This window comes from Oncorhynchus tshawytscha, linkage group LG24, assembly GCF_018296145.1.
Source record: "Oncorhynchus tshawytscha isolate Ot180627B linkage group LG24, Otsh_v2.0, whole genome shotgun sequence".
NCBI lineage: Eukaryota > Metazoa > Chordata > Actinopteri > Salmoniformes > Salmonidae > Oncorhynchus > Oncorhynchus tshawytscha.
Window position 1 is genome coordinate 5671542 of NC_056452.1, and position 23943 is coordinate 5695484.

General features: G+C 43.2%; 1 protein-coding gene across 1 annotated transcript in view; it reads right to left on the bottom strand.

The window, feature by feature from the left end:
• Positions 1 to 1342: 1342 nt before the first annotated feature.
• Positions 1343 to 23943, bottom strand: part of lrp2b (low density lipoprotein receptor-related protein 2b) — a 91988-nt gene continuing 69387 nt past the window's right edge. The window contains 18 exon segments of the mRNA XM_042305202.1: positions 1343 to 1659; positions 6532 to 6619; positions 6939 to 7058; positions 7155 to 7337; positions 7692 to 7747; positions 7749 to 7910; positions 8244 to 8372; positions 8689 to 8854; positions 9182 to 9325; positions 9659 to 9784; positions 12010 to 12107; positions 12109 to 12139; positions 17216 to 17268; positions 17270 to 17342; positions 17773 to 17895; positions 21106 to 21243; positions 21449 to 21565; positions 21687 to 21803. Coding sequence (XP_042161136.1) covers positions 1422 to 1659; positions 6532 to 6619; positions 6939 to 7058; positions 7155 to 7337; positions 7692 to 7747; positions 7749 to 7910; positions 8244 to 8372; positions 8689 to 8854; positions 9182 to 9325; positions 9659 to 9784; positions 12010 to 12107; positions 12109 to 12139; positions 17216 to 17268; positions 17270 to 17342; positions 17773 to 17895; positions 21106 to 21243; positions 21449 to 21565; positions 21687 to 21803 — 2162 coding nt within the window. The 3' untranslated portion in view covers positions 1343 to 1421.

Consider the following 23943-nt stretch of genomic DNA (forward strand, 5'->3'; position numbering starts at 1 on the left):
CTCAATGTTCTCCTATAGAACCAAGGACATCATAAAGAACAGTTCAGAACTACACGCAAGATACAGTCGACAGGGTGGTCTTCCTCATGTTCTATGTTCTGAATGAGATTGGCATACTGCCCAGTGCATGTCCCTAAAAACAATAATAATACACGTTTTAACTAGCTCTCAAATTGAAACTCCAAATCAAGGGTCTTCAATATGGCCCACAAGCTGATTGGATGTGACCCGCAAGTGTTGTCTTAGTAAAAATAAAATCATAGAACTGCTGAAATCCACATTGGGATGATTTAACAGAATACAGTACATTGTAGGGCTCCCAAGTTAAGGCACTGCATCCCTAGTTCGATTCCAGGCTGTATCACATCCGCCCCTGATTGGGAGTCCCATAGGGCGGCACACAATTGGCCCAGCATTGTCCAGGTTTGGCCGGTGTAGGCCGTCATTGTAAATAAGAATTTGCTCTTAACTGACATGCCTAGTTAAATAAAAGGTTACATAGTACATATATTAGCTAATAAAGTATATTTGGTGTATTGACCATTGCTGTCCCATTGGGCACAAGGATGGCAGTAGTGATGCCGTTAGGGGCAGGTCTCTCATCCCCCTCAGCTGCATAGGCGGGGTTCTCAAAACTCTTCCCCCCTGCCTCCTCCATAGGAACAGCAGTACAGGGCTCCTGATGAGACATTGATGAGACAAAGATGAGGCATAGACCGTAAAGACTATGTAAAGAGACCCCTTGCATGAACATAAGCTAACCACAGTATCGTAGGCGTCTGTGTGATGGAAAATACTGATTGAAATACTTTAATGTTTTTGTTTTATGGGTTATTAAGAAATCATGATCAGACAAACCGCTTTGATGCTTGGGCCCGGGTCACTCCCCTCCTCCTTTGATGGGTCAGAGCTTTGATATGGGGAACCCCTGAAAATATCCAATAAAAGTACACTTGGTATGAATGAAAGGATTAGGACACAGATATTAGCTCTGTATTATGAGGAAACTTATCTTTAGCATTAACATCCCTTTAGATTTAGAGTCTAATGGGGGGGCTAGCTTTAGCATTTACATCCCTTTAGATTTAGAATCTAATGAGATGGGGGCTAGCTTTAGCATTAGCATCCCTTTAGATTTAGAATCTAATGAGATGGGGGGGCTAATGAGATTAGTATTAGCATCCCTTTAGATTTAGAATCTAATGAGATGGGGGGGGGTAGCTTTAGCATTAGCATCCATTGAGATTCTAGTGGGCTAGTGGACAAGATATAGTGTGGCAGTACCTGTGGAACTGTGACTCACCTGAAGCTAGGCATACTTGGCATGATGCGGCTTATTGTCTCCGTGACACTGGCCTTCCTCTGGGCAGCATAGACCAGACCCCCAAGGAGAAGTACTATCAGTACAGTCACCCCGATGGCTATACCCACTGGGAGGGAGAGAATGAGAGAGAGAGAGAGTGAAAGAGAAGGGAGAGAAGGATATGAGGTGAAAGGGAGAAAGACAGAGACAAAGGGGAGACGGAAAGACATTGGCATCTTGTGGTATGGAAAAAAATGTATGAACAAAATAACGATGGATCATGGATGAACTGTAGCATGTACCTGAAGATGCGACCACCCCAAATATGTTTATCTCGCAAAAGTCTCCCTGCCATTCTGGAGTACATTTGAGGAAAAAAATGTAACCAATGTTATACAGAGAGGGGTAACACAGGCAGGGCTCGTACGCTATCCATAATAAGGACAGAGTCACACGTTATGTTCAGGTTATTTGTTGAATTTAAGACTTTAATGCCACTTGGAATGCAAATCAATACCAATTTTGAGGTTTGCAAGCACCACACACCTGCTAATATTCCACTCCATGTTGGCAAAAAGTAGTATTTTTATGTTTGAATTTCAAAGGCTATAACCTACAGTACATGGCTCATAATATTATCAGGCAGGTGTGCTATTTTAGTAATGCGCATTCTCCTGTAGCCTAACGGATGTAGTAGCATAGTGGCTAGGATATAGATGGCTGAAGCATGGGGTTGCCCATCTGCATTTGTTTAGGCTACCCCAAATGGCCAAATCATTAACTAAATCACAAACTCTAGGCCTAAGTGTTCAGAATTTTGGCTTCGATACCAATATCAAGTTTTGTATAATGATGCTCAATATCATAACGAAACCACTGTGAAAATGCCTTAAAGTCAAATATACAGCTATGTTACTGTATAAAACACGTGGTCAACTCTCCATCTGGAAATCCAAGCCACTGGGTGTGCAGGCTTTTGATCCTGCACTGCTCAAACACACCTGAGTCAGCTTAACAAGGTCCTGTTGAGCAGATAGTGTGTTAGAGTTGAGGGTGGAACAAAAGTCTACACAACCAGTAGCTCTCTTGGAGGTATTATGCTATACCGTTAGAACATTAGCCTACAACCAAAAAGCCTAATCAAATAATTCCCTTGTTCAGTGAATCAGGTATCAAATGGCTATACTTTGAAGCAAGGTAGCTCTAGACTGAGTTTTTCCAGTGCCAAGTAAGACATGAAAGAAGTTGAATCTAAAATGTTAATGGAATGCATGATGGGTATTTTGATTTGTAATGTTTTGTGCATATTGACCGGGGGCAATTGTATGATTTAAACAGTACAAATACAACCTACGCAGATTGCTCAAGATGATGAATATAGGGACAGAGTGGAGAAAGAGGTGGATACGAGGTGCATGTGAAGGGCTTCTAATGATCACGGATTACAACCAACGCCGCCCTACAGTACAAGCTATACAGCTTTTTCTCACGCTTTAAGCAAAACGACTCTGAGTTGCTGAGTAGAGCCCTTGATGACAACAAGGGCTATGTGGTTACGGTCTTCACGGAGGACGTATACAAGTCATTCAAGCGTGTTAACCCTCTCAAGGCTGCCGGCCCATACGGCATCCCTAGCCGTGCCCTCAGAACATGTGCAGACCAGTTAGCTGTTGATGGAGCCGACAGACACGACAGCTCTGCTTCTAGCTCCTAAGCAAATCTGCAGTGTTTTTTTTCTTTCTGTGTTATTTCTTACGTTAATAGCCCAGAATATTTTTTCTGGTATTACATACAGCCGGAAATCAGAGGGCGGTTTTGGATATCAGAGGGCGGTAACTCACCAGTATTACGACCAGGAATACAAATTTTCCGAATTGGATCCTTCGTTCGTACCCCCCCAGGGCAATTGAACTTATTCCAGAGGCTGCTTCAAGATGCCGCCAGCGGAGAAGAGGTATTCGGAGTAGACTTCTAGTCCAACTCAGGAGGCGTGCACACCATCCACCGCTTCCGAGTATATTACTCGCTAATGTTCAGTCTTGGACAACAATATAGACAAGCTCAGGGCAAGGATCTCCTTCCAGAGAGGCATCAGGGACTGTAACAGTCAGTTTCATGGAATCATGACTCTCTCGGGATATACTGTCCCCGTCCATACAGCCAGCTCGGTTCTCAGTTTACCCAAAACAAAAACCGTGGATAGATGGCAGCATTCGTGCAAAATTGAAAGCGCGAACCACCGCATTTAACCATGGCAAGGTGACTGGGAATATGATTGGATACAAACAGTGTAGTTATTCCCTCCGTTAGGCAATCAAACAAAGCAAAACGTCAGTACAGAGACAAAGTGGAGTTGCAATTCAACGGCTCAGACACGAGACGTATGTGGTAGGGTTTACAGACAATCACGGATTACAAAGGAAAAACCAGCCACGTCACGGACACCGATGTCTTGCTCCCAGACGAGCTAAACACCTTCTTCGCCCGTTTTGAGGATAACACAGAGCCACCGACGCTGCCCGCTGACTGTGGGCTCTCGTTCTCCGTGGCCGACGTGAGTACGACAATTAAGCGTGTTACCCTTTGCAAGGCTGCAGGCCCAGACGACATCCCTAGCCGCTTCCTCACGAGCAGGCGCAGACCAGCTGGCTGTAGTGTTTACAAACGTACTCAATCTCTCCCTATCCCCGTCTGCTGTCCCCACTTGCTTCAAGATGTCCAGCATTGTTCCTGCACCCAAGAAAGCAAAGGTAACTGATCTAAATGACTATCGCCCCGTAGCACTCACTTCTGTCATCATGAAGTGCTTTGAGAGGCTAGTTACCTGACACCCTAGACCCACTTCAATTTGCTTACCGCCCCAATAGATCCAGCAAAGCTGTCATCAAGGCGAAGAGTGGCTACTTTGAAAAATCTAAAATATGATTAACACTTTTTTGGTTGCTACATGATTCCATATGTGTTATTTAATAGTTTTGATGTCTTCACTGCAATGTAGAAAATAGTAAAAATAAAGAAAAACCCTTGAAATAGTAGATGTGTCCAAACTTTTGACTGGTACTGTATGTGAGAATACTTTTTATCGACTACAGCTCGGCCTTCAAAACCATTGTGCCCACTAAGCTCACCACAAAGCGCACAGCCCTGGGACTGAACTCTTCCCTATGCAACTGGGTCCTGGAATACCTGACGGGCTGCCCCCAGATGATGAAGGTAGGCAACATTACCTCCTCCACATGGGGGCCCCACAAGGGTATGTCCTCAGTCCCCTCCAGTACTCCCTGTATACCCACGACTGCATGGCCTCACACAGTTCCAACTCCCTCATCAAGAGTGCTGACGACACGACAGTAGTAGGCCTGATTACCAACAACGATGAGATGGCCTACAGGGAGGAGGTAGGCACTGACTGTGTGGTGCCAGGTAAAAATCCTAAAGTCAGCAAAACAAAGGAGCCGATTGTGGACTTCCGGAGGAACCCGGCTGGGCACGCCCCCCAACCTCATCAGTGGGGCCGCTGTGAAGACTGTCAAAAATTTCAAGTTCCTCAGTGTACACATCTCCAAAGAGCTGAAATGGTCAAACCACACTAACACTGTGGTGAAGAAGGAACGACAGCTAACCTCAGGAGGCTGAAGAAATTTGGCCTGTCCCATCAGGCCCTCACATCAAAAACATACAGTCGGACTACATCACAGTCTGGTACGACGACTCCACCCTCACTGACCGCAAGGCTCTTCTGCGTTCAGCTGCGTTCAGCTGGTATGCTCAGCTGAACGCACCATGGGTTGTTACACTCCCATAAAGCTGAGACTCTCCTCTTTTTTTAACAACAGTATCAGTAGTTATTTTTAAAAAAACTGTCTTTCACACAATTACATTTTGAAATGTTGCTCAACTGTCAGTATGCTTGCACGTACAGAATACATCTCTCCCTTCACTCCATGTTTAAATAGGTGAGCGGAAGTGAGAGCCAGGACAAAACAGGGACAGGGCAGATACATACATACTTTCATTGCAGGAAGCAGATTAATTAAAGCACATTATTGTTGACCAAATAATGGCTTTTAGAGCCAAAACATTTGCAGGAACTTGTGTAGCCTAATCACCGAAATGACAGATGTACGCACATTTGCTTCGATAAGAGGGCAATGTTCGTGTTGTCTATCAAATTGTATAGGCTTATTAAGCTACTATTGGCTACTATTGCTACTTATTAGGCTACTTATTATTGCTCTCATCTCTCTTCTCTGGCAACGGACCGACTCTCACTGGCACACGCACCTGATGTGCGCACACAGACATGTGGTTGGATAGCTCTTCAACATCTTCGAAAGTGTGCCTCAGGTATTATTTGATCAATTTTGTGTATTTTTTTTTTGCAGTGGTGGCAACAATTAAAACCTCTACAGGATCGGACGGTTGAGCTAACGTAGGCTAATGCGATTAGCATAAGGTTGTAAGTAACAAGAACATTTCCCAGGACATAGACATATTTGATATTGGCAGAAAGCTTAAATTCTTGTTAATCTAACTGCACTGTCCAATTTACAGTAGCTATTACAGTGATATAATATCATGCTATTGTTTGAGGACAGTGCACAGTTATGAACTTGAAAAGTTATTAATAAACCAATTAGGCACATTTGGGCAGTCTTGATACAACATTTTGATCAGAAATACAATGGTTCATTGTATCAGTCTAAAACTTTGCACATACACTGCTACCATCTAGTGGCCAAAACCTAAATTCTGCCTGGGCTGGAATAATACATTATGGCCTTTCCCTGGCATTTCAAAGATGGTACAAAACCAATACAAAAAACCACATGTTTTTTTCTTTGTATTATCTTTTACCAAATCGAATGCGTTATATTTTCCTACATTAATTTCACATTTCCACAAATTTCAAAGTGTTTCCTTTGAAATGGTATCAAGAATATGCATATCCTTGCTTCAGCTCCTGAGCTACAGCTAGTTAGATTTGGATATGTCATTTTAGGCAAAAATGGAAAAAGTGGCGGATCCTTAGCAGCGGCACAATATAAAGGACACACTCTAGTCCTCTCCGTCACATTTGTTAAGACGTTTGAATACTGAATTTAAGAAATTTTAGGATTTAATAAGGCTTTTAAATCAGAAATGTATTTAAGACTAATACTTTTTAAGGACCCTTGGACACTTAAAAATGGCACTAATAGGACAAGTTAATGTAACAGCCAACTTACATGCACATGGCCTTGTTGTCATCAAAGTAGCATGTTCCGCCATTTATACACTGGCATGGAGGGGGCATGGTGGGTGGAGGGTCAAATCCTGACAGAGGTCAGAGTTCAAAGGTTAATACATGGTCAACAATAGTCAGCACAGTTTCCTTCATAGTGTTACTTTCTGTTTAAGGTATTATTACTTCATATCCTGTCTCTGCCCAATACTAAAGTTTGGAACAGTGTCTCAAAAACATGTATTTTTGACCCACCTACAGCTATTCCAATTTTGTTGTGGCACACAAAATAGATTAAAAACCTAATGCAGCTAACCACAACAGTCAAACCAAGAGGAACAAGATACAGATAACTTGACATTTACAATACAAGACAGAGTCATCAGTCCAAGATGGAGGAGGCTATGGTACCTGCATCACAGTCTGTGTTGCTGCCAGAGACAAAGCTGGATCCCTCAGGGCAGGCGCAGGTGTAGCCTCCAGGTCTGAGCAGACACAAGTGACTACAGGTCCCTTTACAAGGGGTTTTCACTGACAGACACAAGTAAACAATGTCACTTAAACCTAGATGGCATTTTAATTTATTCTCAAACAGGAAACACAAGAGATGTTTGAAGTGTCACTCACTGCCTATTGAGTTGTATCTCTGCTGCTGGTACACACTGATCTGGGTGAGCCAGGACCCAGCGGTGAGCAGCTTGGTCTTGGTGCCACGGCCAAACTTGTCCTGTCGGAACACTTCCCCTTTCTCCTGCGTGCTCCAGTAAATGTGGTCCTCAAACACACTCACACTGAAAGGGTACCGCACATCTGGGCCCACAGAGACAAATTACAGGGGTTAGAAATGACAGGTTACCGATGAAAGAAAATAGGGTTAGAAACCATGTAATGTACCACCTTAAATTTCTATTCATTTTCAGACCTATAAGTAGTCAAATGTCAAAACGAACCATTTCTCCACAAACTTAGATTGCGTGTAATGCCCCTTTTAAAGAATTAAAAAAGCATAAAGTTTGAATAGTAAGTCAGCCGACTGTCACAGAGAGGCATGGCAATCGTATGATAGAGTTTTGTACAAGTAAAGCAAACAATAAAAAATAGACTATTTTCAGGCCTCGTGTTTCCCTCCACCCCATTGTGTATTACTCCGCCCTCCAGCCTCACCAATATACAGTGCAGTGCGGCGGTCTTCTCCGGAAGGTAGCACCGACTCAATGCGACTCCTTGGCATCGGACCAGTAGACCCGGTCACCGTTGGCGTAGTCGATTGACAGGCCTGTGGGAAAACCCAGGCCTTCGGGCACCAGGACATTCCGGTGCTGCCCGTCCAACCAAGAGTACTCGATCCTGGCCGCGGTTCCGCGGTCCGCCCAGTACAGCATCCTGGATGAAGATGGTAAAGTGGAAAAGGAAAATGAGGGATAAGTGTTTCACCTTCAGTAGATTTATTTTGCAAGGGGCTTTTCAGACGTCAGATTTTTTTGTCCAAAGAATTCCGAGGTCAACGACAAATATGACCATGTCTCATCCATGACTGCTTGCACGTCAATTGTGAAAACTGTCGTACTGCGATGATCCATCAATTTTGCAGTTGAAACCAGTTCACAGTTTCTATGTGTGAATTTTTTGGGACAAAACAATTGTGAGCTTCTCAAAGCATCATCCCCAGCACCCAATACAAGCCCCAGACTCATTGCAGCCTACAATGATTCTCACCCCAGTCGAGGATTGACAGCCACAGCAGAGGGATGGTCAATGTCCGTCTTGACCAGGTGCTTCCTGTAGCGCCCGTCCAGCATGGCCACCTCTACCCTCTTGACTCTCGAGTCCGCCCAGTAAAGGTTCCTATTCACAGGAAAATAAAGAACGTGTTATGTTATGTCCCAAACATGTTATAGCACTGCATATCAAAGTCATTCACAGCCATTAACATAAATATAACAAGTAATGTGTAGATACCACTGCCATGACAATTTCAGTGATCGATATATATTAGCTAACAGATTACATTACATTTCCATAATGTGAACATTTCAGAATATGAATGAAACACAAAACCACACAGTAGGGGAGTATGCCCAGTTCTTCATTACAAGGGAAACTGAACAACAAACAAACACAAACAAACAAATAAATAAGAGGCGCAGCCATGCCATCCTACCTTCCGACCCAGTCAACAGCGATGCCATCTGGTGTGGTAATGTATTTGATGCCCAGGTCGACAGCGGCGGCAATATTGTTGCTATTGTCATCCACTGTGGGTATATATGCCCTCTTGATGGCGCCTGCTGCACTGTCCTTCCCCTCCACTGTGAAATACACCATACCTGAGAAAGACATGGAGAGCTTACTCAGCTCTCTTTTAACGTGGATACCTTATTTTTGTCAGGATTATTATTTTGCATTACTTAGTCACGTTTGAATATAATTAGTAACTTTTTTATGATATTGATGATAATTAAGGTTTTCCATGTAAGTTTAACATGTTAAACATGTATTTGAATATGTAAGGTTTCTTTAGAAACAATGTTTCTTTGTAAATTAAAAATAATAATTAAATTTAAAAAATACAAATAAAATAGTATTTTTTTAGTATTATTGTAGCTATTTTGTCTGGGTCATAGGAGGCAGCTAATTTTGTTGGTGTGACATACTGAGTCCAGTGTTGTTGTGGTCCCAGTCATAGTCCAGAGCCATGATGTGCTCCTGCTCCTCGAGGAAGTCATGGTAGGCCTCCATCTGCAAGTTGAACTTCCGGATACGGATATTCTCTGGGAGCAACAGGAGAGGCCCGGCACCTGGTAAGTTTGTGTTGAAGTAGGAAAGAGTTCAATTTTTAAGTTTCCCCATAAAACATTTCTCCAGAAACATCGATAAATTAATAGCAACTGTAATAACAACAATATTGTTACTCTTTGTTCATAATAGTGTATAATATTATGGAGATTATTTTGAAATCCCAAACAGTCAATTTATAGGCCTAAACAGTACTAAAATGAGAGAAACAACAAACTGTTAATTTGCAAATTAGACAACTGGTCTATAATTAGCAAAATACTTAGCAATTAGCATATTTCTAAAGCAAAGCTTTCTCAGGTCTAAACAACAGTATGGTAGAAGTGTGAACTCACCCTCAGCTTCACACTGGTTGCCATTGCCCACTTTGCGGTACCCGGGGGCACACTCACAGTCGTACCCGCCCTTGGTGTTCTTGCAGACCTGCGGGCAAGTCCCATGTGCCTCACACTCGTTGATATCTGGGGAAAATTTTGGTAGAAAGTTAAGTAACTATGTGCTTGTTATTGTTTATAGGGTAGCAAGGTCTGGGTAGGGGTGGGTGCATGTCAGGAAGTGAGTTTGCCCCTCATATTGTAAACATGGACATAAATGTTATTTTCTAAGCAAAACATGTTTTGGACAAAGAATTGACCAATACTGTATATAACCACAAAAAGGAGTTGTACTAATGCTGCTTTTTTACAATAAACACTTTGATTCATGTTCTTTCAGAGGGTTATCTACGCTGCGTTGATTGTGTTTCATTGTTTTCAGTGAACAACAACTCTACAAGGAAGAGATGGAATGAAGTGAACGATCCAGTTAATAAACCATATTCATGTTGTTAATGTCTGTGTGGGTGTAGTCTAAGTTGAATTTTTAAGTGAATTCTGGAGTGTGTATGTATCGTGATAGGTCAAACATTTTTTAAACATGTATTTGTCCATATATAGACACATCCTATGAGTTTTAATCAAATCAACTATATGCACTGAGCTTGTCTGGTGCTTTAAGCGCTCTGTCTGATTAAATAATTAAGGTCGATGTCCGCGCCCTCGTGGAAATCAAACTCGCATGGTACAAAACCCCCCATTAAAGTCTGTCAGTTTAAGCTAGAGATATCAGTTTGACATTGGACGCATTTCAGTCGACCGCATCCGCCTAAGTAACACTTCCGTAGCTGCAGTGAAAGGTGATAGAACTAGAACGGTGTTTGTCCGAACACGATGACCCGAAGATCGGTATACTCACAAAATAGTCTGTAGAGTCGGAATGGTTTGGCCTAGGAACTATTATGACCCCTCTATGGAAAGATGAGAATCTTGCTCTATGATACCCCCACAAGCGTCTTGGGACTCATCTGCAGTCGGTACAACCGATTTGCCAACATCTGTCTGTAGCGCCCAAACGGTTTGGGCTACACACTAATATGACCCCTCTGTGTAAAGGTGAGAGTCTTGTTATGCTCTAGGCCTCAAAAGACTAGTCTGAAGGTCCCATTGTACTAGTTGAAACAAAACAGTATATGGACACTGTTTAGTGACAAAAATAAGAGGTTAAATACATGTACAACAAAATGTTTCCTGATCTTTCTTACATCTCTGAGATATAGTCCCAAACAAAATCAAAAGTGTCTGTCCTATCTGCTGTTCTGTGTAATGAATCTGTTATTCAATGCGTTTGAATGGGCTAATAGCAGTAAGGCCCAAAAATTAATTTTGTAATATTTTTTGTAATATATTTTTTTGATACTTCAATGCGTCTTAAAATTCAAAAAATCTAATAGCAAAATTATCCTTGGTATGACCTTAAAACAATTCCATATAGCTTATAAACTACTAACCCTGCTAATGATAATGACATTACTTATAACGATGATCATGAAAATAACAATAACAAGGAGATCAAGAAAAGGAGGCTTATTGTTATTAGAAATATTATTTTCCTGACAACAGTATAAAAACTAAAACAAGTAATACCAGAGAGTCTGTTCTAATGAGAAATTATAGCACAGCAAATATTAAAAACAGCCGAATTTGTCAAATTGTTTATCCGACATGTTGTCTTGCATGACGCTTGGTACTCACGGAATCAGTAGGCTATTAAACAAACACTCAAACAGGCAACACAAGCAGGATGTCTTATTTCTGTAGATAAACTATATATGGATGATTAAAAAAAACAGGCACATTTAACAGTTAGGCTATTGATTATAGACCTAATTAAGTTTGGGTTTCCTCTCTCCTCACTTTTCTTAGACAATTAAGGCAAGGGCTGTTTTCTCGTCTCCTAACTCTGCTGCTGCCTCCACCACATTGTTCTCAACACCAATATACTGGTTAACTTTGCTATTATGCACATAGCAACATGGTCTAGGAAAAGGCACCAATTCAAAGGCACACTCATGTTTCAGAACAGCAGACCACTATCAAACGAGGGAGAAAGCGCATTTGTTACAAAATATATATAAAAAAATATTAGTCTTGTACCATTGTCCTTAACCATATACAATTTCAGTAGCACATGCCTTAGTGATGGACTGCACCATCCCCACAGCCTCTACAATGGAGTAGTCCACTCAGACAGGTGTCTTGTACACCATGATTTATTTATTTTTTGCTCAACTAAAGAAATCTCGGTCAAACAGCCTATCGACCAGACGACTAAATTGGCTCAACCCTAGTGAGAATGTCTTTGTGTGTACCTATGCAGTTGAAGGTGCTGTCCGGGTCCACTCTGTATCCAGGTCTACAGGAGCAGATGAAGCCGGTCCTGTTCAGGTTGGTACACTCGTGCTGACAGTTTCTCCTCACAGGTCCGGTCATGGCCAAAATCTGAAACGGGGCACACAATGGGTCACTTTCTCCATTTTGTCTAAATCAAATGGAGAAAGTGACAAGATCACAGTAATAAACAATCGTTTAAAGTGAAGGATTCTGGTTCAGGCTATGAAAGTAGGATTAAAGTAAGGTAGATCAGCCTTTCTCAACCCAGAGGCCCACCAGCCATTCCATAATTTAGTTGTACTCCAACACCTGCACAACCTTTGCTGATTAGTTCACTAGTTTCAGTGGTGTTTGAATACATCAAACACATGGAATTGTGGTGGAGAAAGGTTGAGGTAAAGTACCTACTTTACATAATAGATCATGTGAAGATAGCATCTGCATAAGGACAATGCATCTTCACTTATACATTTTAAATGTGTTAGTTTGTCAAATATGTTTAATTCTGCCCAAAGTGTGTTTGATTTCATTCAAACATTGCTATACAAGTACCTTCAACTTCAACAGTTTCAAGTGTTTGTCTTGTCAATTTGAGTGTGTTGATTTTAATTACTGTGTTAATTATTGATCTTAGTAGTTGTGTGTTGCTTTAGAATGGTGTCTGTTTGAACAGTGTAGGAGACATACTTAATGAAAGGAGGTAGACATGCTTTTATGCTCTGCAGGAAAGTTTGTTGATTTTATAACCTTTAGCATTGTTTTTAATTTTTGTTTTTTATTTCACCTTTATTTAACCAGGTTGGCCAGTTGAGAACAAGTTCTCATTTACAACTGCGACCTGGCCAAGATAAAGCAAAGCAGTGCGACAAAAAACAACAGTTACAAATGGCATAAACAAAACATACAGTCAGTAACACAACAGTAAAAATGTACAGTGTGAGCAAATGTAGAAGATTAGGGAGGTAAAGCAATAAATAGGCCATAGAGGTGAAATAATTACAATTTAGCATTAACCCTGGAGTGATAGATGTGCAGATGATGATGTGCAAGTAGAGATACTGGGGTGCAGAAGAGCAAAAAGATTGACAACAATATGGGGATGAAGTAGTTGTGTGTGTGCTATTTACAGATTGGCTCTGTACAGGTACAGTGATTGGTAAGCTGCTCTGACAGTTGAATCTTAAAGTTAGAGAGAGAGAGGGAGCTATAAGTCTCCAGCTTTTTGCAATTCGTTCCAGTCGTTGGCAGCAGAGAATTGGAAGGAAGAGTGGCCAAAGTAGGTGTTGGCTTTGGGGATGACCAGTGAAATACACCTGCTGGAGCACGTGCTACGGGTGGGTGTTGCTATGGTGACCAGTGAGCTGAGATACGGTGGGGCTTTACCTAGCAAAGGCTTATAGATGACCTGGGGCCAGTGGGTTTGGCGACGAATATGTAGCGAGGGCCAGCCAACGAGAGCATACAGGACACAGGTGGGTAGTATATGGGGCTTTGGTGACAAAACAGATGGCACTGTTTGCTGAGTAGAGTGTTGGAGGCTATTTTGTAAATGACATCGCCGAAGTCAAGGATCGGTAGTATAGTCAGTTTTACGAGGGTATTAACAGTGATGAGGGGTGGTCGTTTGACCGCGGACCCATTACTGAGGCAGTGATCGCTGAGATCCTGGTTGAAGACAGCAGAGGTGTATTTAGAGGGCAAGTTGGTCAGGATGATATCTAAGAGGGTGCCCATGGTTACGGATTTAGGGTTGTACCGGGTAGGTTCCTTGATAATTTGTGTGAGATTGAGGGAATCTAGCTTAGATTGTAGGATGGCCAGGGTGTTATACATTTAGTTCACCTATCAGTACGAACTCTGAAGAAAGATGGGGGGCAATCAATTCACATATGGTGTCCAGGGCACAGCTAAGGGCTGATGGGGGTCTATAACAAGCAGCAACGGTGAGAGACTTGTTTCTGGAAAGGTGGATTTTTAAAAGTAGAAGCTCGAATTGTTTGGGCACAGACCTGGATAGTATGACAGAACTCTACAGGCTATCGCTGCAGTAGATTGCAACTCCGCCCCCTTTGGCAGTTCTATCTTGTTGGAAAATGCTGTATTTGGGGATGGAAATGTAAGAATTTTTGGTGGCCTTCCTAAGCCAGGATTTGGACATGGCTAAGACATCAGGGTTGGCGGAGTGTGCTAAAGCAGTGAATAAAACAAACTTAGGGAGTAGGCTTTTGATGTTAACATGCATGAAACCAAGGCTTTTATGGTTACAGAAGTCAAAAAATGAGAGCGCCTGGAGAACAGGTGTGGTGCTGGGGGCTGCAGGGCCTGGGTTAACCTCGACATCACCAGAGGAACAGAGGAGGAGTAGGATAAGGGTACGGCTAAAAGCTATAAGAACTGGTTGCCTAGTGCGTTTGGAACAGAGAGTAAAAGTGTCAGATTTCTGGGCATGGTAGAATAGATTCAGGGCATAATGTACAGACAAGGGTATGGTAGGATGTGGGAACAGTGGAGTAAACCTAGGCATTGAGTGACGATGAGAGGTTTTGTCTCTAGAGGCACCAGTTAAGCCATGTGAGGTCACCGCATGTGTGGGGGGAGGTGGGACAAAAGGGCTCTCTAAGGCATGTTGGGCAGGGCTGGGGGCTCTACAGTAAAATAAGACAATAACTAACCAAAACAACAATAGACAAGGCATATTGACATTAGGGAGAGGCATGTATACCCGAGTGATCATAGGGTCCAATGAGTCAGGGAGCCTTCGGTAGCCACTACTACGCTAGGCGAGCTGGAGACATGGCGATTCAGAGCTAGTGGGCCGAGGATAGCAGATGGGCTTCGGCAACGTCGCAACGGAAAAGCCTGCTGAAAACACGTCGGACGATTACGTCGGCAGACCAGTCGTGATAGATCGGTGGGGTTCCGTGTTGGCAATAAAGGGTCCATGCCAATTGGCAAAAGAGGTATAGTAGACCAAGAATTAGCTGGTAGACTTCTTCGGCTAGCCGGGAGAAGGCCTAGCTCGAAGCTAGCTCAAGGCTAACTGGTGCTTGCTTCGGGACAGGTGTGTTAACCAGCAATAGCCACTCGATTGCAGCTAGCTAGCTGTGACGATCCGGTGTAATGGTCCAGGGCTTGCTGCAAGAATCCGGTGATGAGGTAGAGAAAAAGCAGTCTGATATGCTCTGGGTTGATATCGCGCTGTGCAGACTGGCAGGTATTGACCGAGCTGAAGCTGGCTGGTGTCAGAGTTAACGGTGAAGACCGCTAGCAGGGGCTAACTGACTACTAGCTAGTTAGCTGGCTAGCTTCTGATGGGGGTTCCGATTCTAAAGTATAAAAATAGCAGAACCGTATGACATTGGGTGAGGCGGGTTGCAAGAAAGTATATTCAGTTCGTAGATGGAAAATTAGAAAAAAATGAGGAAAACGACGTCCGACTGCTACGCCATCTTGGATCAATCGCCTGTATTTTAACCTATCTGTTTTACAATAATTATTTACAGATTTAGAAAATGTTTCCAGTCCATTTACCATTTTAATAAGCCTCTTAGTGTGCATGGCCAGTGTGTACGGCCAGTTCCTTCACAGATACAGTTGAAGTCAGTTGAAGCATACATACACCTTAGCCAAATACATTTAAACTCAGTTTTTCACAATTCCTGACATTTAATCATAATAAAAATTCCCCGTTTTAGGCCAGTTTATTTTAAGAATGTGAAATGTCAGAATAATAGTAGAGAATTATTTATTTGATTTATTTTATCACATTCCCAGTTGGTCAGAAGTTTACATACAATCAATTAGTATTTGGCAGAATTGCCTTTTTAAATTGTTTAACTTGGGTCAAACGTTTTGGGTAGACTTCCACAAGCTTCCCACAATAATGACAGAGCTGGTGTAACTTAGTCAGGTTTGTAGGCCTCCTTGCTCGCACACGCTTTTTCAGTTCTGCCCACAAATTTTCTATAGCATTGAGATCATGGCTTTGTGATGGTCACTCCAATACCTTGACTTTGTTGTCCTTAAGCCATTTTGCCACAACTTTGGAAGTATGCTTGGGGTCATTGTCCATTTGGACCCATTGAGATGTTGCTTCAATATATCCACATAATTTTCCTCCCTTATGTTGCCATCTATTTTGTGAAGTGCACCAGTCCCTCCTGCAGCAAAGCACCCGCACAACATGATGCTGCCACCCCCATGCTTCACCGTGTTCTTTGGCTTGGCCTTTTTCCTCCAAACGATGGCCATTATGGCCAAACAGTTATATTTTTGTTTCATCAGACCAGAGGACATTTCTCCAAAAAGTATGATCTTTGTCCCCATGTGCAGTTGCAAACCGTAGTCTGGCTTTTTTATAGAGAGGTTTGGAGCAGTGGCTTCTTCCTTGCTGAGTGGCCTTTCAGGTTATGTTGACATAGGACTCGTTTTACTGTTGATATAGATACTTTCGGACCTGTTTCCTCCAGCATCTTCACAAGGTCCTTTGCTGTTGTACTGGGATTGATTTGCACGTTTCACACAAGTACGTTCAGCTCTAGGAGACAGAACGCGTCTTCTTCCTGAGCGATATGACGGCTGCGTGGTCCCATGGTGTTTATACTTGCGTACTATTGTTTGTACAGATGAACGTGGTACCTTCATGCGTTCTACAATTTTTTTACATCTGAGGTCTTGGCTGATTTCTAGCAAAGAGGCACGGAGTTTGAAGGTAGGCCTTGAAATACATCTGCAATTACACCTCCAATTAACTAAAATTATGTCAATTAGCCTATCAGAAGCTTCTAAAGCCATGGCATCATTTTCTGTAATTTTCCAAGCTGTTTAAAGACACAGTCAACTTAGTGTATGTAAACTTCTGACCCACTGGAATTGTGATACAGTGAATTATGTGAGATAATCTGTCTGTAAACAGTTGTTGTATAAATTACTGGTGTCATGCACAAAGTACAGGTCCTAACCGACTTACAGAACTATAGTTTGTTAACAAGAAATTTGTGGAGTGGTTGAAAAACTAGTTTTAATGACTCCAACCTAAGTGTATGGAAACTTCGACTTCAAATGTACATTGCAGATCATGTTTACTCATTTGTAATGTATCAACAATGTAATGCAAATAATTATGCGCAATGGGTTTTGCTCTCTCAGAAGATTCATGTTGTGAGAGAGTGATGTTGAACTCACTGCAGCCTATCTCGTCAGTGAGGTCCCCACAGTTGTCATTGTGGTCACACACAGGGCAGGGAAACACACTGTCCATTGGTACATTTGAACTCTTGGAGCGTGCAAGGAGCCAGGGTGGGCTCACAGCCTGTAAGGAAACACACACACACACACACATGCTAGGATGAGCACACACACACACACACGCACACGCTAGGATGAGCACACACACAGGCACACAAATATTTAAAACACAATCAAAAGGTGCATTCATGTATTTTTTGTCTCATCCTGTTGTACCCACAAAATATTACAAAACTACCTAAATTCATAACAGCAATCTCGTCTAAAAATAATTTGCAAACATAATCATAATACTATTTGCATAAGGGCAAATAAGTCATAAGGGCTGTTTTAACTAAACCTAGATAAACCCCAATATGTTGCACTAGGGCTACGTTCACTTCACTAAACATCACTACAGGTTGCATTATTTCTGCGTTTATTGAACCTAACCTCCACAACATATTGCATTAGGGAAGCATTCACAAATGTTGCGTTGGGGGTGCGTTGCTTACAGAGGTCCTCCTTCTCATCACTTCCGTCCCCACAGTCGTCCTTCTGGTTACACAGATTCCCAGAGTAGATACAGTAGCCGTTAGCGCAGCGGAACCTCGATGGCATCTCACAGGTGATGTTCACTGGCAAACAACACCAAAGGAGGAAATGGGTATTAATTAATTTGACAAACACACACACACACACGACTGTATTTCTACAGTATTATTGGTTGCCCTGAGCCCTATACTTCGAATTTAGCGAGGTAAATTTGGTCAACTCGGGATAACCGGTGACATGAAAGTGGCTCACCTTTAAGCCAGTTAAATTTGTATGGCAACGAATCCTTCAGAACTAACCTGCTCCGGAGCAGGCTATCTCCGGGATAGTTCCAATTATAATGAATGAAGGGTTTGAGCCGTGAGTTGGGGACCAATCAAATTAGATTCCTCCCGTTTGCAAAGAGTGCATCATCATCCCATCAGATGACTGATTAAATATTTCATTAATCAAATGTTTTTGTGTATTAAAAATATAAATATTCAAATACATACAGTGGGGTCTGAAATCATTGACAGCCTTGATAAAGATGAGCAAAAATGACTGAAAAAAACAACAATTAATATACTGAGGGCTTTATTTTCGGCTGGTGGTAGGAAGTGCAAGTGTCAAACACATTAGTTTCAAATCAAATGTTATTAGTCACATGCGCAAAGTACAGTGAAACGCTTACTTACAAGCCCCTAACCAACAATGCAGTTACAAAAAAATACGAATAAGAAATAAAAGGAACAAGTAATTAAAGAGCAGCAGTAAAATAACAAGAGTATATACAAGGGATACCGGTACAGAGTCAATGTGCGGTTAGTCAATCAAAAAAGTGGTCAGATGAAGCAAATGCTAAGCTACAGGACAGTTTTGCTAGCACAGACTGGAATACGTTCCAGGATTCTTGCGATGGCAATGAGGAGTACACCACATCAGTCACTGGCTTCATCAATAAGTGCATCGATGACGTCCCCACAGTGAACGTACATACATACCCCAACCAGAAGCCATGGATTACAGGCAACATCCGCACTGAGCTAAAGGATAGAGCTGCTGCTTTCAAGGAGCGGGACTCTAAACCGGAAGCTTATAAAAAATCCCGCTATGCCCTCCGACAAACCATCAAACAGGCAAAGCGTTAATACAGGACTAAGATCATATCGTACTACACTGGCTCGGATGCTCGTCGTACGTGGCAGGGCTTGCAAAACCATTACAGACTACAAAAGGGAAGCACAGCCGAGAGCTGCCCAGTGACACGAGCCTACCAGACAAGCTAAACTACTTCTATGCTCGTTTCAAGGCAAATAACACTGAAAGGCATGAGAGCACCAGCTGTTCAGAACGACTGTGTGATCACGCTCTCAGCAGCCGATGTGAGTAAGACCTTTTAAACAGGTCAACATTCACAAGGCCGCTGGGCCAGACAGATTACCAGGACGTATACTGCGAGCATGCGCTGACCAACTGGCAAGTGTCCTCACTGACATTTTCAACCTCTCCCTGTACGAGTTTGTAATATCAACATGTCTTAAGAAGACCACCATAGTTCCTGTGCCCAAGAACACTAAGGTAACCTGTCTAAATGACTACCGACCCATAACACTCACATCTCTAGCCATGAAGTGCTTCGAAAGGCTAGTCATGGCTCACATCAACACCATTATCCCAGAATCCCTAGACCCACTCCAATTTGCATATCGCCCCAACAGATCCACAGATGATGCAATCTCTATTGCACTCCACACTGCCCTTTCCCACCTGGACAAAAGGAAAACCTACGTGAGAATGCTATTCATTGACTACAGCTCAGCGTTCAACACCATAGTGCACTCACAGCTCATCAATAAGCTAAGGCCCCTGGGACTAAACACCTCCCTCTGCAACTGGATCCTGGATTTGGGCCACCCCCAACCCATCTGCCACGCTGATACTCAACACAGGGGCCCCTCAGGGGAACGTGCTCAGTCCCCTCCTGTACTTCCTGTTCACTCACTTCACACGGCCAGGCACGACTCCAATACCACACCATCATTAAATTTGCTGATGACACAACAGTGGTAAGCCTGATCACAGACAACGACAAGACAGCCTATAGGGAGGAGGTCAGAGACCTGGCTGTGTGGTGCAAGGACAACAACCCCTCAACGTGATCAAGACAAAGGAGATTGTGGACTACAGGAAAGGGAGGAACCGAGCACGCCCCCATTCTCATCGACGTGGCTGTAGTCGAGCAGGTTGAGAGCTTCAAGTTCCTTGGTGTCTACATCACCAACAAACTAACATGGTCCAAGCACACCAAGACAGTCAAAGAGGGCACGACAAATCCTATTCCCCCTCAGCAGACTGAAAAGATTTGGCCTCAGATCCTCAAAAGGTTCTACAGCTGCAACATCGACAGCATCCTGACTGGTTGCATCACTACCTGGTAATGGCAACTGTTCGACCTCCGACCGCAAGGTACTACAGAGGGTAGTGCGTACGGCCCAGTACATCACTGGGGCCAAGCTTCCTGCCATCCAGGACCTCTATACCAGGTGATGTCAGAGGAAGGCCCTAAAAATTGTCAAAGACTCCAGCCACCCTAGTCATAGACTGTTCTCTCTGCTACCGCACGGCAAGCAGTACCGGAGCGCCATGGCTAGGTCCAAGAGGCTTCTAAACAGCTTCTAAGCCAAGCCATAAGACTCCTGAACATCTAGCAAAATGGCTACCCAGACTATTTGCATTGCCCCCCCCTCTCCCCTTTTTACTCCACTGCTACTCTCTGTTGTCATCTATGCAATGTCACTTTAATAACTCTACCTACATGTACATACTACCTCAACTAACCGGTGCCCCCGCACATTGACTCTGTATCAGTGCCCCCCTGTATATAGTCTCACTATTATTATTTTACAGCTGTTCATTAAAAGTGCCATTTGATGACGTTATCAAAAGTAAAAACATTTTAAAACACTTTGAGATTCACAATGACAAGGGGAACAAAACTCATTGTAGGTTTTGAAAATCTTAGAAGAAAAAGAAAAAAACTTCTAATCCTACTCGATGATGTCAGAGTACGACCTAATGTCCTTTCTATATTTTTATCCAAAGAAAGTAGAAATGTGCCGTTTTCACATTACATGTACATATTATGTAGACACGGGTATGGTGCTGGAGATAATGAATAGGCGGTTGAAAAGTGGTGGAATTGCCCTTTAAGTAGTCTGCCATGAAAAGGAGACCAGAAGACATAACCAAATAAATCTTAGAGTTTTTTGAGTGTGTATGTTAGGGAGTACTTGCGTGTGTGTGTGTCTTACAACATAAGATGAGCTCCTCGTCGGAGTGGTCTCCACAGTCATCATTGCCGTCACACACCCAGTTCTCATACACACACAGCTTGTTCGCACACTGGAACTGGTGGTTGGGACACCAGCGGCCCCCTGGGTAACGGGTCGCTATGGTTTGGGGAAAAGGTAGGGAATGAGATGTATTTGCATACAATTTTTTTTTAAATAGCGAAATGCTAGCATTGGTGTGGCAAAATGGCTGGTAAAGGTGTAGAGAAATGGCTAGCATTGGTTAAGCAATATAGCGAAACGGCTAGCCTTGGGGTAGTGAAATGGCTCGCTAACTGAAACAGTTCCTTTTGTAGAGACTTACGACAGGAGCTCTCGTCAGAGATGTCCAAGCAGTCTGGTCGTCCGTCACATTGAAGAGCGGCGGGGATACAGTGACCCGACAGACACTGGAAATACCCTGGACGACATGTCTTCAACTCTGTGTGTGAGAGGAAGGTAGAGTGACCAGGTGAGTGTGTATGTGAGAGAGACATGTAGAATGAGAGAAAAGAGAGCAAGAAAGTGGGAGAGGAGAGAAGAGATATAGTGGTCCATCTCACCACAGTCGCGCTCGTCTGAGTTGTCCCCACAGTCGTTGTCATGGTCACACACCCAGTTTCCAGGTATGCACTGCTGGTTGTCACAGCGATACTCGCTCTCCGAGCACGGCCTTGGCACTGTGAATGAACACACACACAAACTCTTCACTGTTTTTCTCTTTACACTCTATTTTGAAGGATTATATGGTTACGGAGGGGAACTCTATTTGATGGTTACGGAGTTGAAACCTATTAGATGGTTATGGCGTTTATTTAATTAGGATCCCCATTAGCTTCTGCACATGCAGCAGCTACTATTCTTGGGGTCCACATAAAATGTAAAAATACATACAAAATACAGAACAGTAATAGACAAAAACAACAAGATATTAGAATAAAAAAAACATTAAAAAATAAGAGTTATATTGTCCTGCTCCGGTGCTCCGGTGCTCGATGTTGCCGGTTTGCTAACCACCTGTCCTGGCAACCCATCATTTGGCACACCTGGCAACCTTCATTACGCACACCTGCGCCTCATCATTAGGCAAACCTAGACTTCATGCTTTCTGACTCCCGGCGTATAGCTCACACACACACACACACACACGTGTGGGGTCACTTAGAAATATCATTTATTTTATTTAAGAAAAGCACATTATTTGTCCATTAAAATAACATCAAATTGGCTTCCCGGGTGGCGCAGTGGTCTAAAAGATTCTGGGTTCGAGCCCAGGCTCTGTCGCAGCCGGCCGCGACCGGGAGGTCCATGGGGCGACGCACAATTGGCCCAGCGTCGTCCGGGCTAGGGAGGGTTTGGCTGGCAGGGATATCCTTGTCTCGTCGCGCACTAGCGACAGCGACCGTGCGCAGTGCACGCTGACCAGGTCGCCAGGTGTTTCCTCTGACACATTGGTGTGGCTGGCTTCTGGGTTGGATGTGCGTTGTGTCAAGAAGCAGTGCGGCTAGGTTGGGTTGTGTTTCGGAGGACGCATGGCTGTCAACCTTCACCTCTCCTGAGTCCGTACGGGAGTTGCAGCGATGGGACAAGACTGTAACTACTACCAATTGGGGAGAAAAAGGGGGTAAAAAATAAATAACATCAAATTGATCAGAAACACATTGTTAATGTTGTAAATGACTTTTGTAGCTGGAAACGGCTGATTTTTAAAATATAAAATAAAAACAAGTTATGGAATATCTACAGAGGCCCATTTTCAGCAACAATCACTCCTGTATTCCAATGGCACGTTGTTAGCTAATCCAAATGTATCATTTTAAAAGGCTAATTGATCATTAGAAAACCCATTTGCAATTATGCTAGCACAGCTGAAAACTGTTGTCCTGATTAAAGAAGCAATAAAACAGGCCTTTAGACTAGTTGAGTATCTGGTGCATCAGCATTTGTGGGTTAGATTATAGGCTCAAATGGCAAGAAACAGAACTTTCTTCTGAAACTTGTCAGTTTATTCTTGTTCTGAGAAATTAAGGCTATTCAATGCGAGAAATTGACAAGAAACTGAAGATCTCGTACAATGCTGTGTACTAATCCCTTCACAGAACAGCGCAAACGGTCTCTAACTGAAAATAGAAAGAGTGGGAGGCCCCGGTTGAGCAAGAGGACAAGTTTGAGAAAGACTCATCACAACAGCTTCATTGAATAGTTCCCGCAAAACACCAGTCTTACACCAACAGTGAAGAGGCGACTCCATTGTGGCGTATTGTGTACAAGCCACCAGGGGGAGACTCGTTGAAGCCTGGTGACAGACAGAGTCTACATCCAACGGCAGTGGCTCCTTCTGCTGGACGTGCCAGGTCTCGACGGGTCCTCTGGCCAGGACTAATTGGGACTGATTGAGGCTTGTGAGTAATCAAGGGGCTGATTGCTCACCACCCGTATGGGGCCCATAAAGCTGCCAGGAGGCCAGCACATGGGAGGTTTGGATGTAGTGAGGTTGCTACCGGATAGACGTCCTCACGGTCTGCAAGAACCGAGGGGCTCGGTGTTCCACCGCAGAGGAGACAGCATTCCCCAGAGCCCAGAAGATGGTAACCCGGAAGAGGTGTCCTGGAGGAGACCCATCTCTTTTATTTTTCTTTATAGTTTTAAATAAACACACTTGAAACAGAGGTATCACACTTGTGTCCATGTCTGATCTGTGTAAACACCTAGATCCAAAACCCTGGTCTGCCACAAGTGATGGAGAATGCAGGCATTTGACAATGTGGTCAGACCAAGGTTGACGTTTACGTAGTATCAGCATGGACGAGTTGATAGCTC